Below are 17015 nucleotides of genomic sequence, written 5' to 3'. Positions count from 1 at the left end.
ACTCTCGAGCTTGTCGGTGTAGTTTGTGAGCGAATGGGTTGTGGAAATTTTTGTTGCAGCATGTTTCTTTCCTCCACGAGTCTTGCAACGCCTATCGCATCTACTAGAGATTTCGGCTGTTTAATTTTCACGTCAAGGCGAATCTCATCGGAAAGACCTGCAATAAAACAACCGATTAAAAAGTTTTCCGGAAGACCGTTCACTTGGTCGGATAATTTTTCGAAGGCCTCCTGATACTCAACCACTGTTGTAGTTTGTTTGAGACGCGTGAGAGCTTCAGAAGGATTTTCATAATCGGTTGGACCAAAGCGGCTCAAAACAGCCTTGGAAAACTCGTCCCACGATAAGGGTCCTCGAAACTTTGTTAACCACCGGTGCCACTGCAAGGCAATCCCCTCAAGGTGAAAGGAAGCGAGTTGAACTTGTTGCGTTGCTAGAATATTTTGAAATTCAAAATACTGCTCCGCCTTATATATCCACCCCATGGGATCATCACCAGTAAACCTCGGAAATTGTAGCTTCAGATTTGTACTTTGAAGAAGAGTTGGAGATGCGCGTGTTGTCGCTATGGCTGGATTTTGCTTGCCTGTTTGTGAAGATTCTCCCACAGCAAAGGGGTTAACATTATTGTCGGGAGATTTAGGTTGGTTGGAAGAAGTCCTTAGAGCTTGAAGCTCGGTGAGGACAATTTGAAGGGTATTGTGTATTTGATCGAAATTCGATTCATGTTTGGCAAGGATTTCGAAAACTTCGGTGCGAAATTCGGCATTGGATTTATTTCGAGTTTCCATGGAACCTGGCTCTGATACCACTGATACGGTATAATTTGTGAAGAGAGGATAATTGAAGCAAGAAGAGAAGTTGAATAAGAGAAGAAGACTAAGTAAACAATTACGTTCTCATATCTTTCCCTATTATCTACTGTAGCTATATATATATATATATATAGCCTTACAATAAATATAGTAACTGCCAAGCTAAATAATACACGGATAATTAGGAAATATTATCAACTAATTAAGCCACTACTTATCTACCACTAATGATATACTAACTAAATCAAAACACTATCCCATGTATTCCTAACCACCATTCACCAGTACCCACGTACATTGTTGCAACATATCACCGGCCCGCCGGTTTACTCTCGTTCCGGGCCTATTCAGGCCGATTTCAGGTCGGCCCGAAAATTTATATTTGTATATATATAATTTTTTTTGAAGATAGTTGATGGATAAAATAAATTAAAAGAATTATTTTTAAATATGAAAAAAACAAAAGAAAATAAATAAAATGACTTGAATTTAATTTTATAGAAAAAATGGGGTGTAAGAGTATTTATCGAAAAAAATGGGGGAAAAATTAGAAAAGAGCAAATAACGGCCGGTTCAGTTTTTAAGCAATTTCAGCTTTTCTTTTAATTATTTTTTTTCTTAAATTTCGGGTGAACCACCGAGCCGACCTTGCGGTCACAGTTCACCTATTTCTAGAACCGCCCCGCCCCAGGGACACGGGCCGGTTCACGGTTCCGGGACCGGTTCACCGGTCAACGACCGGTCGACGTTAACGGGCTGGTTCCGAGCCGAAAACCGGCCCATGGCCGTGTCTACAGTTATATCCAGCCAATTAACTATTTCCATATGAGGCGGTCCAATAACAAAGCTAACAGTACTTAGCCTACTTGGATGCGGTCGAACTTTAAGAGTTAGGAGAGTTTTGATCGGTTGATCCAGGCCATTGATTTCCATCGAGTGATCCGAGCCATTCACTTTGCGGTATACACCTATCAGGCCACTGATAAGTTCTAAACAAGAAAAATGATAAGGAAACGACTTGAGTCGTAACAGAAAATTGTTCATAGCTTCTTTGTAATTGATTTTCAACTCCTAGAAATAGTTTCCTCATAGCTTATAAGATAAATAATTAATATTTCCAAAATACATCACAAAAACACATGTTTATAAGATAACATACATTATGTCATTTTATTGCTACATGAGTACAAAAACACAAACGGAAGTGACTAACGCCGTTACATTGTCTTCACATTAAAATCAAAAAAACAAAACGGAGATTACGAGTGATTAAATTAAATAGGAATAGAATTGGAAACGGCGGGGTACACAACGGTGGCGGGATGGGCCATGATACGGCGGCCCTTCATGTGTCGGAAGCAGTAGACGAGAGCTCCGACCGGCCACTCCACCAGCGCCGCCGCCGCAAATGCCAAGAAACCCAGCGTCGGCCCCACCACCTTGCACCTGCATGGGTTGCTCCCGGTCCCACACTGCACGCATATCGGAACACCAATCGCCATTTATTTATTAATTCGAAATTTACTTCGAAATTAAGATAAACTGTTTGATGAAAACTGAACTGAGAAACTGATGTTTATGTAAGGGAAGTGTTTTGCTACGTGGCGGCGTGTGTTTCGTGACACGTGTTGCTCTGCCATGGGAGCTTGACACGTTTTTCTTCTACCCTATTACACGTTTTCAATTTGCCGGATTTTTCGTATTTGTTTAATTAATTCACCAAAAGAGAAATGATGAACCACCGACTCACACCCATTTTTCTAATAATAATAATTTAAATGTTAAAATAACCTTACTAATAAACTTTATGTATTATTAAATTCAACAAAATTCGATTTTTATTTTTTTTTGGGTTAAATTTTGTTCTATTTTTTGGGTATGTATTTGGATTTCAAATGTAATTTTAATCAATCTTGTTCTATGTATTATTAGCTTCATATATTTCTATTGTACTTGAGTTTTAATAGTAATATATTCAGTATTTCCTTTCATCTTTCATTTACTTTCCATTAAATTTACGCATGAATGAGTTACAATTCAAATCTCAAAACAACTTTAATAATGAAATTTTTAGATATCTCGCATGTAACATCCAACTTAAAACTGATTTAAGTTAGATTAGAAAGCCAATTCCAAGGACTACAAATTTAGTATTTTGAATTCCGCCAAATTCAGACCAAATAAGTTGTCAAAATCACATACGTGTAGCAACAAAATGAAAAACGACATTTAGCACTTCCAATTTTTTTGTCTATTCTAATTTGTGAATATCATCTTTGCCCCATGTGTTGCAACTCTAACTTCGACAGTTCTTGCAGATGCTACACTTGATGAAATACACAACTAAGCAGTTTTCTATGTTGGATTTTACACACAACTACACACATATACATAGAGATGCATGTAAATATATGTATAGATTATACACATGTACAGTAGGATATATATGGACCCTACGAAGTTCACCGAGTCTAACATAGAACAAACCAACTTCGACATTTGTTGGACATTTGTTGCGAATAATTCATTCTTACCAATGTATGTAAATATTTACTATCTTAAAATGGCATCAAATTGAGAGAGAGTGACCCTACAAAGTTACACCATCATCCACATGCAATTCACCTTTCTTGAATTCCTTATATAATTAACTATGGAAAAAAGAGGTTCATACTTGAACTAATACCAATTCTCCTTTCCAATTATAACCATAAAATTACCTAACCAAACAAGCCCTTATACCAAATTACACACATATATACATATACACTAAGTGATCGACCATGCATCTAGATAAGTTCACTCGCATCTTCCATTTCTTTCTTCCTCGTTAATATCACGTCGATTAACATTTTTTCGAACATCGAGAAAATTAAGATGCGCGTTTTAGTATTCAAACGGACTCCAATTATCCTACTAACGGTTCTCGTTTTCCAACTCTCAGTTTCGGTCACCACATTTTCTACTGAGGTTGATCGTGAAATATTCCCCGAGCCAATTAGCATCAAGTGTGGGGAATGCCCTTGTGCCAATCCATGCAGCCACCAGTCGCCGCCGCCACCACCGCCACCGGAAAATCCAGGGCGGTACTGTAGTCCACCACCACCAAGTCCCGTGTATGTGGCGGCAGAGATTACTCCGCCGCCTCCACCGAGGTTTAATTATGTAACTGGTGCTCCTGGAAACTTGTACCCAACTGATGATCCATTTAATTTGATGGTATACTCTAATGCAGCAATTAATCATTATCTTATAAATGTAGGGGCATTTCTATTGGTGGTTCATTTGTTAGTGTTTTGATGAATGATTAGATTCAGGGTTAGTATAGTAATTTCAAGAACTAGCTGTTAATTATGCTTTAATATTTTAATTAATGAAGCTTTGCTGATTCAAGTTCAAATACAGGGAGTTTAATATGACAAAATAATATCTTAATGAAATAATTCTTTATTCTTTATCATAATAATATGATATAGAACAAATAAATTGATGCTCTAATCCCAAATATTTAATGGATTAATCATTGTCAAAATAAATTGGCAATTATATATGAACTGTAGTGCAATAAACCAGTAATTACTAATCGATAACAAGTTTGAGAGGGATGAATTCCGATTCTTAGAAGAATTCAAATTTCCAAATAGAAAGAATTATATAAAGGATTTACACAAATGAATCTCACATAGCCTTACTATCGAGTGATTTGATTGTATTTCGACGCCATATTGCAGTTTCGGTATCAAATCTCAGCTCCCATGTGGGCCAGTAGTGCAAATCCTGCTTCAGTGAGAGTACTCGAGGCTTCCCGTTTAAGTGAATTGTTTTCACACGAATAAATTCACCGTGCTCTATTTCCTACAGAATTCGTATTTTGAACGATTTAAGTTTCAAGAATATGAGTAATATAGTAGCAACATCTTGTACTAATACCACACCTCATCCTACATGATCAGATTGAAATGAACACTTTTGGAAAAAAACCATTTTTTTGGAAATCAAAAAACAAAAAAAAAAAAATTGAAATTTGGTCGGAATATGGAATGAGAAAAAATTGTTCCAAAATCAAAAAAGTCGGAATAGAATTAGGAAATTCCATTTTTTAGTCGCCTATAATGTAAAATACATAATAATATTGATATTATAAAATGTAATTTAAAAAAAACAAATTGGAATTTTTGGAGATATTTTCGGAACATAAAATCAGAATTGGAAATTGGAATCTAATGCGTATTCCAATTCCCATCCAAAAAAAAAATCAGAAAATCGAAATCGAAACTTTTGGAATTCGGAAAGAAAAATATTGTTCCAAAATCGGAAAAAAATTAGATTGGAATTGGCGGAATTTGAAAAAACCATTCCAATTTACATCCCTACCAACACGTCTTGACAAGTAACAAATAACGCACAATTGACTTTTTTTTTTCTTTTCTCCGATAAAATAGACGCATACCTTTGAAACAGCGACTAAGGCATCTAAATCCGGAGTCGGCTTTCCGTTTACTTCCACAATCCATTGAAGAGCATATAAACCATATCTATGAGCTGGACTCCCATGACACCACCTGAAAATTTTATTTTTTGCACCATTAACAAAAACTAAGTATAACCCAATTACATTTGACCAGTTTGTAATAAACAACTTTATAGTTAAGCACGAATTTGTAATAAAAAATATTAATTAGCTTGGGTTTAAGAGGTATACCTTGCAACATATACACCGTGGCCTTCTTCAGGCAGAAATCCAAGAGCTCGTACAGCTGAATGAGGATCTTGTACTATACAACCACACCAATTTATGACACGTGGCGTACCATTCCCATCCCTCACATCAGTCCCCACCGGTATATCCATTTCACGACCCTGAAAATTAAAATATTATAGTTAATCCTTGTTTGGTTGGGAAAATTAGTTGAACTTTCTTTGATATTTGGTAAACCCAAAAATTTTCCGGGTCAACCCAGAAATATTTTTTTATCATGGCTTATCTTACTGGTCGAATAATACAAAATTGGGGTTTTCGTGAGATTATTTGATCTTTATATTGGCTAATTGTTATGACAAAATTATTAATAGAACGAAATAAAATATAATATATTTTCTGTAAAAGCAAACCTGGCGAAAAATTGTCAATTCGAGCTTTTCATTTTTTTCTTTATATCGGTCTAGTTGTTGGCAAGCATCTTCTATATCACGGAAACATGTTACTGGTGCTTTATTGATCGCCAAAACCATGTCACCTTGTTCTAGTAAATTTTCGGCTTTAGATCCAGCTAAGCAGCCTTTAACCCTTAGAACTTGACGCCTAATCGGATCTTTTTTCACCAGTGCCTGAAAATTAAGAAACCCAAATCATTTTAAGACGTGATATATCCTGAACTATATAAAGGAAATCAATAAGACAAATAATTTCCCACATGTTTGTAGACAATAAGCTCGTGCAATTATAACCCGTGTAAGAAATAAATAAAAGAACATGTTTTACCTGGATCCAAGAGTCGCTCAGACCAAAACTACGAGCTTTGGAGAGTAAGGTGGGATAAAGTTCGACCTCTAATATTCTGATAAGTGGCATAGGCCTTTTGATTCCATTTATGAGAAGGGTGCGATCAACCGCACCCGAAATGATTTTGTCGAGGATCTGGCATATTGAGTAAATTGGAATACCACGAACAAATTGATGGTCTTCAGATGATGTACAACCATACTTGAGCTGGACAATTCGAGTACAGGCAGCAATTAGAGAATGCTTCAGATAAGCTCAATATATATAGGGTTTATTGCATTCATCACCCCTGTGTTTTCTCTAATTGCTAAAAAACTCCCCGTGCTATTTTAATAGCAAAAACCCCCCTACAATTCAATGTTTTTTTAGAAAACTACTCCCATAAAAACTCACTATTTGTGTACTTAAAGAAATGCATTAAAGAAGATTTTTGTTAATATTAATAACACCGGGAGTTTATTAGCAATTCGATATATATTAGTAAATAGTACATAAATAAAAAATAGAGGGAACGCAAACCTGTGTTGAAAAGCTCCCCCAAATAGCTCGAACCCTACCAAGGTCATCCGTAAGAACACCAGAAAATGTACTGCCGAAATCTGAAACGAGATGTAAGAAGAATCAGTACGATGAAATTTCATCCAGTGCGCTGTAATAAGTGGAAAAGGACAAACAATTTCATATCTGGTCAACGATTTTTGTTTCTAACGCACCAGTATCAAGCTCGATTACTTCCATATTGGTTGCTCTGTATCTAGGACAATCAGCAGAGCCAATATTAAGAGCAGCAGAAGGATTTGTGACAAAAGATTTCCTGGAGGTTGCCTGTAGACTCCTACTTAACCCCACTAGGCACACAGAATCTCCACGGTGCAGTGCTGGTTCTGATAAAAACATGTACGATCAAAGTTGTTTGCAGGCGAGAGAGTGGGAGAGAGATAAATACAAAAAAAAAAGAGCAATAAAAAGAATAGGCATCGTAAAAAGAAAATCCACAGAAATTTACTTATTCTTCTATGACCACTTGTTAAGCAATTAGACTACATACCAGGAAGAAGTTCAGCAGCTCGAACTAAAGAAGCACCAGCAGCAAGAGCAGAAGGATCATATGCAACAAGTGCAAAATTGTGCACTGGGTGAAGAAATACAACCTGTCAAATTTTTTTACCAAACTGCTTAACATCAATTTGGTAAACAGCCTTTCACAGCTTAAATAATAAATACATATATATAGGAAAATACCTCGCCAGGAATTTCAATTGGATAGGCAGCAAAGGACAGCATCACATCAGAAACGGACACTGCAACCGTGTTTTTATCAACAGCAACCAATCCCATGGTTTGAGAGTGATATATAATAACACCGGTTCCAAAGAAATGCTGCGAGTGCACACCATCAAGCATACAAGAAGACGGCACGTGAACCTACAAAAATAAATAATAAAATATATAAAAGTCCACAAAGGCGACTCAAAAGGATGAGTATCGAGCATTAATGACAAAACAATATCCCTCAGTTTTAGTCATCAAAGCATCATAAGAAAGAACTCGTTCAACTAAAAGGTTGCTTCTTTACTTGTTTATCGGATAGTAACAATGCTACTGATTCCATCAGACCAATTATTGCATTCTTATAGCCAATCCTTTTTTTAAATTTTGAATTTCATAATTACAATAAGAAACAGAAACACAAAAGCGGAAGTAATATTAAATATTAAATCTATACAGAAGTTACTTTGTGATTATATTACCTCTAACATGACAAGGGTGGGTTCAATTGCATGCTCAGCTACAGAAGCATTAGTTGCAACAGCAGCTGCCGCACCTTGATAATCTCCCAAAACTGTATCTGTTCCAGTTCCATTGTCCTCCAATCTTTCTTCCCGAGGCTCATGTAAGGAACATTCCGGCAATAATACACCGTCAGCAGCGGATAATTCCTCCTCCACGCGCCTTTTCTTGGTTCCAGAATCAGTTTCGTCTAGAGAATGCGGTCCTTCATCAATTTGTTCGCAGCTAGTTTCCATACTAGTGAAACCATCCATCGACTCTTGGACAGGGCATTGATGTGCTGGCTCCATTTGTGCCAACTCAGCGGCGCACGACGGAACTCTACTGCTTGCTAAGTCGTGTTCGCTGGGCACCTGTGGAGATAAGAATGGAGAGTCTGGTGGCAAAACTGGCTTTACTATCCACAGGCCAGAACTGTCGTCACGAGTATATATTTGTGGAGGGGCGTACCACTGATGGCGATCAACTGTGACTAGTACAGACTGCAGACACGTAAAAAAAATTACAACTGAATAGTAAGTATTAAATGTTCCACAATGACACAAGTACTAGGAAACTTGTGATGATATTTTTTTGACAATCATAAAATTTGACTAGATAAAGCAAAAGGCAGACGAGAAAAAAACCAGGTAAAAATTGATTATGATAATACTTTTAGGGTGCATTTGGATGGAGGGATTTGGGGGAGGAATTTCAAATCCATAATAACAAATCCCTTGGACTTGTTTGGATTGAGGGATTTGGAGATGGATTTCAAATCCACACCCCTCCTTTTTAGTTGATTTTGGAGCAATAGTGGTGGATTTCAAATGACTCTAAATTGGAGTCATTTCAAATCCCTTCCCCAAATCAAATCCCCCCTCCAAATGGACCCTTAAGTAACTAACTTCAATCAAACAGAGAACACTCAACTTGATCAGTGATCCTACCGGTTCGATCAGTATGAAAAAAAAAAACTAGTTGACTCGTAATATGACACACACACACCACACACACACACACACACACACACACACACACACACACACACACACACACATATATATATATATATATATAAATAAGAGTAAGAATTTAAGAACAGACGAGGACATAAAGGTAAAAAATTAGGTAGGTGAAAAACCATTGCGTTTGTGGCACAAAATAAATTTAATTCAGGAGCAAAAAGCATCTTAGAATTGCTAATAGAATCTTCGTTTTCTATTTTTGAATTTAATTGTTCAAGACATAATTATAGCATTGGACTAGCTGCAGTACGGCAGAGGGGTTGAATTTTAGAGTCACCAAAGCCCATTTTCAAGCACTAGCTCTGTTGTATCCATTTTAGTGGACAAGATGTAACTACTTACTACTATTATTCTCTGCAATGAAATACTTCGGATTATATGTGAGTGGATTTTTGGCATTATTTATCAAAAAAATATCAATAATGAGCAAATAATCCAATACTGTATTTCACATGAACTACAAGTACCTTTCTTCTGTGGCGATCAGAGTAGCTTATATATTCAAGTGGTACTCTTGCACCTCTTGATAACTTAGATAGCACAGAAATGAAGTCTTCGAGTTTTGATATGTCTTCACCAGCAAACTTCTTAATAATAGCATGCCGTGGAACTCCAGCTCTGAATAGCATGTACCTGCATTGTGCAATTCGAACAAATGCACCGTTTTTATTAGAAACGACAGTTGGTAAAAATGATTATACACAGTTCCCGCTCAGGATAATATATCATGAGGAAGCTTCAATATTACTTAAAGAGCAACAGATAACGAAAAATTTGGCTTCAACATGCAAACTGAAAATGATAAGCTAGACATCTTTGAGTATATGTTTAAAGTAACAAACAATGCATACCCTTGTTCCGCAACATAGACAAGACCACACTGAAAACGGAAGTTTCTGGCCTGCATAAAAATAAAAAGTTTATGGCATTAGATAACAATTTACAAAGACAAAATATACGACATAATGAGCATTATAACGAAGATGAAAAATCCCAAGATCCAATGATTAAGATATAAGCCAACCTGTTGATAAGAAAGAGGGTGTATGATAGCACCACTGAGTTCAAGAAAGTAGTCGGGCGTGACAGAGTGCAAATCCTGAACCTGAAACAGTTTGAGGAGAAAAAAAATGCAACCATTAAGTCAATATAATCGGCAAAGAACAATAAATAGCTCATCCACATCATCACAAAACTAATATCTGAACTTACAAGAAGTCCCAACCCAACTTTTGTTATAAGTTCAAGAACCATTCCACCATAATATGGTATGGAAAAAGGATTTTATATTAAATCCATCTACAAAGAAGACAAATGACGTATGCACTTGCAGTAGTATCAAAGAACAGAACCTTGTTTAGAGGACAGCTTTGGGATTTTAAAGGAATAGAATTGAACAAACTAACACTTCCCAGTAATAAAACTCGCAAGAGTTTACAAGGAATAGTTTATATCTCACCGTCAAATCCACAGTCAAAGGTTTGCCTCCCCTTTCAATCTGAAGTTCAATTTTATGGTTGACACTGTCATCAACCAAACTCTCCATCTTCAGAAACTGTGTGGTCACCTGTAATCAAGGTTCTTGAAAACTCATTATTAAAGTGAATAAAAAGACCAATCATTTCGAAGTGTGAGCATAAAGTATAAGATTTGTAATTCAAATTTTCATACAAATATCATGAGATCTCATTAAAGCCCTGCCCCATGTATAGGTGATTGGTAGCGTCTATTTAGGCTTTTAGCTTAAAAAGTGAACCAATTTCTGGTATTTCGTTAACCAAAAAAATTGGAGGCCTTCAAATTTAAATTCAGGCAGATCTTAATTGAAATATTCTTTCTAAATCTAACTGAGAAGACTTAATTTACACCACGATTCTACACTTATTACAAGACTTCACTCAAGAATCAAGATACAAGAAAATCAGAACAGTTCAAGCAAATCTATCTTAATTGGGGTTACCAAAAAATGCAATCCATAGATATAACAAATAAAAATTAGGGAGACATACCTCTCCATTCAAACGTATAAGCACGTCACCTGGCTCTAAATGCTTATGGGCTGGACCATATGGTACCTGAAACCAACAACAAAGCATGGCGGCATTCATATAATAAAACAAACTCAAAGATGATATAATGAGAATATTCCACTCACCACAGAGTCAACGACAAGCATTCCAGTTTCCCCAAGAGGAGAAGCATGACGTACTAACTGAAGAAAGAATAAGAAAAACGTAAGTTTTTCTTATCAATCCATAAGCAAAGACCGGGTGGGAGGATATGGTAATCAACACGAGGTTAGAACTTGAGAATAAAAATATAGATACCTGCTCTGTTTCACTTCTGAGACCAAGCCGGCGTGTGTCATCGAATCCTTTGTGGAGAAATGTAGCCTATATCACAGGTATGTGAATACAAGTCAATCAAAAATGCATCTGAGATCTCCCAAATATAAAGAGCAGAGAGACAAATAAAGACTATGTTTGTTTTCTGAAAAGATTATGTTTTCTGAAAAGATTTTCAGTAAACAAACTGACACCCAATTTTCCGTTCCTAACAGTGCAACGGTTGAAAGTTTTAAGTCATTATTTACGAAATTGTAGCAGATTCCTGTTTAAATCCAAAGCAATTCAGACTAAAGAGCTCATACAAAAAGACAATAAAGGTGTACTACATAGTTTTGAAATTTGATGAATGAAGAGTACTACAAAAAAATATAAGTAACGACGAAGAGAAAAACTCTACAAGAAAAGACAAACAAACCTGAAGCGTACCACGGGGAATGGTGACTGCCTCCCATGAACTACTATTTGAGTCTCTTCCTTCCTGCAAGAATCTTAAGGCCCTAACAACCTGATATCCAAATAAATGTAGCTCTTATTAATAGGTAGCAATATAATCAGTCTGTCATTTACAGAAAATTCAGGCCTTACATAGATAAACAAATGCAATTTCTGACCAACATAATTTCAAACCGGGAACTGTATAACTTAAACAATTACATGAAACATAGCATCAAGCAAGAGTACAAGCTTAAGATCAAGCTATGGTTCCACAAATCAATAATGAGGAAGAAAAAATACCCATGTGATTTAAGCAGCAGCGAAGAACATAAGATTTATAAGTTTTGTAAGGGGAAATATGGTTCGGAAAAACATCTTCTTACTCGTTCTAAAGGCAAGAAAAATGCCGAAGCACTAGAAGTTTTACTCCCAGCATTCAAGGCAACTGCTCTACCTTGCCAGTCAATTACAGGGGACCCACTTGACCCTCCTTTTGTTCCTGAAGCTGCCTGTGTAACAAAGAGAAGACGAAAACACAAATATATTACCAGATATGCAAATACCTAAGCACAAAACTGATAAGTAGAACTATAGAGCAACTCAGTCGTTACAACGGCCGAACTAATTATGTTGAAATTTCAAGCATATATGAAGATTACAGATTACAAGTAGACGGTAAAATCATTGTCCAATAACTTTCTCAATAAGATGCTATCAGAGATCTAGGTTAAGCATCGCTTCAAATCTGGATCTTTAATTGTGACTGTTGCAGCCAATTATATTGTACATTATGTTTAGCTTTAATACACACTATGTATAGCTTTAAAATAAAATATTTTCTTCACCAAGTTCTCTCATATTCTCCGAAAGTGGCTAATTATTCTCTCAAGCAATCAAAAACACTAATCAAGCAAATGCACAATGGACATCCAAGAATTAATTATACATACAAGAATATATATCTTGTAGCAAAGTAACTAAAATAACTGCACATATCAAAACAGTATCCATTATTGTGAACTCAAAAGCTTACTTGCATGTAGAATGTATTGAAGTCATTGTAGCCATCCCTGCATAAATGGTTAAAGTTCACCATCAGTAGCAGAGTCTGTAGAGACGCTTTCAGTGTGGATCATAAAACAAGTGATACACAAATCACAGTGACCAAGCAATTATATAAGATATATAAGGCTCGTTTAGTAACAACGCTACCATGAAATCTTCAAGTGTATATACAAGTAAAACAATTCACTCCACAAACTGGACACGAGTAAAACACCCTCATACTAAAATTATGGTCCTATTTTGATCAAGAATTAGATGAAGTTGAAAAAATGTAACTTTTTTTACCATGAATCCCTTAAAAGTTAAAAGTAATGGGGTGAGGGTAAGTTTCGTCACATCAATTCAATTCAGGATAATGCTGGAAAACAAATTTCATCCCATTATAGGAAATTGAGTCTTATTATGAGAGACGGGGAGAGTAGCATAAGGCCTCCAATATTCGTGGTTGCCATCAATCAATCATGATCAACTAGAGAAAAAAAAAATTACGGCAATGTTTCAAGTGGATGTTACACTATAAAAGAACTTACTAGAATTTCCGTCCACTCCTTTACCAAATATTCATATATACTGAAGAGAAAAGGTCAGATAACATAGTTTGACATAGAAAACATACTTTTTATAGTGTGGAGCATCTCTATCCAAACGGGCAATAGTGCCTGCCAAAATAGACACCTGCAAATTCACAAAAGGGAAGAAAAAATTCCTGAACACAAAATCCATTGTTCTTCTGGGACCAAACTGGGGAATAATAAAATTAAAAAACTGGAGCTTATATTTGGGAAAAGGTCAATATGTCTGTAAAAATATGAAATGGCAGTTTTGGACATATTCACCGTTGTGCATTTGAAAACAAATTGTGAACGGGTATAGGATACAAACCATGATATATTTATATACCTTTTCTCCACTATCATTTCCGACAACCCTAATCTCAAGCCCAACACATGCAGCCTCAGGAGCGAGAGGAATTTCTTCATAGGTAAGAAATTGTATAGCAGAAGGATCATAACGGAAGAAACCGAAATCATGAACCTAGAGAAACAAAAAATGAATGTCAAATTTTGAAGTCGAACTCAACCTTCACGTTTCTCAAGCTCAACCAGAATACTCTTAACTTGCATACATTTTCATGTAGGAATGAGACTAATTAATTCAACAAGCATTAGGTCGGTGAAACTGTCCCTGTAGCTAAAGATACTTATATTTAGCTTAAACCACGATGATTAAACCCTATTTCATAAATATCTTAAACCCCATTCACAAAGTATATAGATTTAGCATAAACCGAAAAATGATTAAACCCTATTCGTTATTCATAAGTTAAATTATGCAACATGACTTCATAATTTACAACTAAATGATTATAGCTAAAACAGAAGAAACATACTGTAAGCAAACTGAATTATGCATCCTGTTCTATTCGTGAATCGCGTTTTTTACATCAAGAATCAGAATAATCTCATAATTGCATAGACAGAATAAAAATTGATAATGAAATACAATTCACTCATGAATTAAATTCACCGTAGCGAAAACTAACAGGGTCTCTATAAATTGGATACACCGGAATTTCTTCTCTGTTCACGAACATAGCTTCCGCCACCACCGGCCCTACAAAATAGAAATTAAATTTTTTTTTTTAAATAGTAATCCAACCACTCCATAAAAAATTAAAGCGAAATCACAAAAAAAAAAATAAAAAAAAAAATAAAAAAACATTAAGATTTTCAACCTGGCTTAACAACATGGCGGTTGGTGAGGATGATCCCCCGTGACTTATCAACGACGAATCCAGTGGCGTAGGACGCACCGGCGGACTCGGTGTCGAAGGCGCGGCAGGCTGTGGTGCGGAGGACCACGACGGCGGGAACCACCTTGTTGAGTGCCTTCCGCCAGTCATCGGCGGTGGCGAGGCTCTCCTTGAACGGCGGATCGATCTCCATGGAAAGATCCTCCTTCATGCTCGCCTCCATCCCCGCTAAAGCTGCCTCTGATCCCATACTCTCCATCTCAATTTTCAACACCGCCTTCAAAAACCCTTACTTAATACAATTATTCACTCTCTCTCTCTCTCTCTCTTCCTCCAATTGTGCAATGAGTTCGAGAAATAGATTCCGGTTTCAAATTGAGTGAGAAGGGAATATGAGAACCTACGGGAAGGAATATTCCGGCGAACTGTGCGGCGAGGGGATTTTAATGATTTTAGCACTCTGTTTAAGATTGGGAATTGCTGATTTTTTTAAATTTATTTTCTGGATTTTAGCATTTTGTTTTTCCTTTTCCTTTTTTTGTTTACAGCTTTTACTACATTATTTTTCTTCATTCTCCTTTTTCAATATTCAAATATATATTTACTATTTAGCAAACAACATATATTTGGCATTATTTCCATGTGAAATAATGTCATCAATAACTCGCAAGTCGTAACAACTCTTGTAATAATTAAAAATCGTATTGCCCTATCTTTACTCCATCAATCAGATCACTTCCTACACTGTTCAAATAAAAAAAATATTGTTATGTAGGAGATGCCTAACGATTGAAGCAAGTGAACATGTACTAATTGGGCCCACCTTCGAATCATTTTGACAACGATTATTAGGTCGAACTTGTCACACATAGTTAGTTAACCTAGCGTGATTTACGTCTCTCGTATAATTTGTTGCGAAAGAAGAAAAAAAAAAACAATATTTAAAATTATATGATGACTCATATGTGTCATTATCAATTGCATAATCTAAAGTAGGTGTGCTCCTCTTGTCACCTTTCATAATAATTTATTTAGTGGATTGTTATTTTAATTTAGTATACAATAGATATACACCCCTCACATGGAAAATATATAGGCATAGGTCCACTCCTAAAAATTTTCCTTTGAGATATCTCCTGTAGAGGCAAAAGTACTATTGTGTCTTTATTTGTAATTTTTGCCCAACTGCATTCAGCATTTTTAATATACTGCATTTATCATTTTGGACCTGCATTTTCGTATTTTGTACTGCATATATCATCATTTTTATTTTTAATTATTTTTTATTACTGTATATATATTGTAACTTTTTTATTATCATTGTATTTTTTTATAAAATAATTTTTTTTAATTTTTTCGGTTTTTTTAATTTTTTTACTTTTTTTATTTTTTTATTTAATTTTTTTTATAAATTCAAATTTTGGTAAAATTACTGAACTGAAAATATACCACACATGACTACAGTTTACTACAAGTTTAATAGTTATATGTAGTCATGTACTGCCTTTTTACCCCAAAATTCATATACACCAACAAAAAAAATTCACAATTTATCTTGATATTATAAACCACTTAACAAACAAAAAATGAAAAAATACAATCATATGCATATATTCTTCAAACATGAACAAGTATTACTGCACATTAAAAACCTATAGCATACATATAACTGTATGCGAGTACAAGTGACTATAGTTATTTACAATTATCTATAGTTATATATAGTGACATAAAGTCTAGACTACTGTAGCATGAATCCAACTTCATAAAGGCACTTCATCGAATCTTATTATCTGCATGTCATAAAATTATAATAAAAGCAAAACATGCGACAAAAAAATACGAGTTATATTACATGAAAAATACAAAAAAAACATGATTTTTTTTTTGTTGATAAATTTACTGAACTGAAATCGGGTACAAATGACTATAGTTGTTGGTCGAAAACCTACACGCAAGTGCACGTATCGTACAAGTAATATAGTGGACAATTAAGTCCGGATATCGAACCTACAGGGAATATTTAATTACTTAATCCTAGACGCTAAATTCTACCAATTATTATCAAGCCCACCCTACACAGTCGAGTTTTGAGAGAATAAACTAAATTAAACTAAATTAAAAACAAGCAAAAACAAGAAAGCAATTAAAAACGAAGATTTAATCAAAGTAGACAAGCCTAGGATTTTATTCTTCCCCCTATGTGATTATTACTCCCCCAATTCCCTCAATTATGCAAGCAATTAACCCGGATTATTAACCTGAGATGCTAAAATAATCATAACCCGCTTCCGCGTG

The 17015-nt window shown here is 35.5% G+C and overlaps 2 protein-coding genes across 3 annotated transcripts; both read right to left on the bottom strand.

Moving 5' to 3' along the window:
• Window positions 1-2085: 2085 nt before the first annotated feature.
• On the bottom strand, window positions 2086-2327 carry LOC105953442 (cold-regulated protein). The gene has a single exon (XM_012977104.2). The coding sequence runs from the start codon at window positions 2315-2317 to the stop codon at window positions 2090-2092; it is 228 nt and encodes a 75-aa protein (XP_012832558.1). The 5' UTR covers window positions 2318-2327; the 3' UTR covers window positions 2086-2089.
• A 2011-nt stretch (window positions 2328-4338) lies between these two features.
• On the bottom strand, window positions 4339-15422 carry DEG7 (DegP protease 7). 2 transcript variants are annotated; one of them, XM_012977140.2, is made up of 24 exons: window positions 14700-15422; window positions 14508-14578; window positions 13865-13999; window positions 13581-13639; window positions 12933-12969; window positions 12283-12408; window positions 11880-11969; window positions 11444-11509; window positions 11272-11328; window positions 11126-11191; window positions 10576-10683; window positions 10141-10221; window positions 9968-10017; window positions 9584-9749; window positions 8070-8591; window positions 7561-7743; window positions 7367-7469; window positions 7032-7202; window positions 6838-6917; window positions 6298-6525; window positions 5928-6143; window positions 5518-5675; window positions 5266-5377; window positions 4339-4670 (listed from the first exon to the last, which is right to left on the bottom strand). In XM_012977140.2, exons 1-24 carry the CDS (start codon window positions 14974-14976, stop codon window positions 4494-4496), a joined length of 3339 nt encoding a protein of 1112 aa, XP_012832594.2. In that variant the 5' UTR covers window positions 14977-15422; the 3' UTR covers window positions 4339-4493. The 2 variants fall into 2 exon arrangements, with proteins under 2 accessions (XP_012832594.2, XP_088682606.1); XM_088826480.1 differs by having other exon boundaries at window positions 14492-14578; window positions 14700-15275.
• Between the last annotated feature and the right edge of the window lie 1593 nt (window positions 15423-17015).

The sequence above is a fragment of the Erythranthe guttata genome, chromosome 12 (genome assembly GCF_056151865.1).
Source record: "Erythranthe guttata isolate IM_541 chromosome 12, IM_541, whole genome shotgun sequence".
Lineage (NCBI taxonomy): Eukaryota > Viridiplantae > Streptophyta > Magnoliopsida > Lamiales > Phrymaceae > Erythranthe > Erythranthe guttata.
Note: the sequence above shows the minus strand (reverse complement) of the source record. Positions and strands in the feature narration are given on the sequence as shown.

Excerpts from the sequence above, each read along its gene's own strand:
- DEG7 (XM_012977140.2), bottom strand. The coding sequence starts at position 14,976 with ATGGAGAGTATGGGATCAGAGGCAGCTTTAGCGGGGATGGAGGCGAGC. Across the intron at positions 12,970-13,580 it reads GATGCTCCACACTATAAAAA|GGATGGCTACAATGACTTCA; the intron begins GTATGTTTTCTA and ends CCATTTATGCAG. Across the intron at positions 11,192-11,271 it reads TGCTTGTCGTTGACTCTGTG|GTACCATATGGTCCAGCCCA; the intron begins GTGAGTGGAATA and ends TGTTGGTTTCAG.
- LOC105953442 (XM_012977104.2), bottom strand. The coding sequence starts at position 2,317 with ATGGCGATTGGTGTTCCGATATGCGTGCAGTGTGGGACCGGGAGCAAC.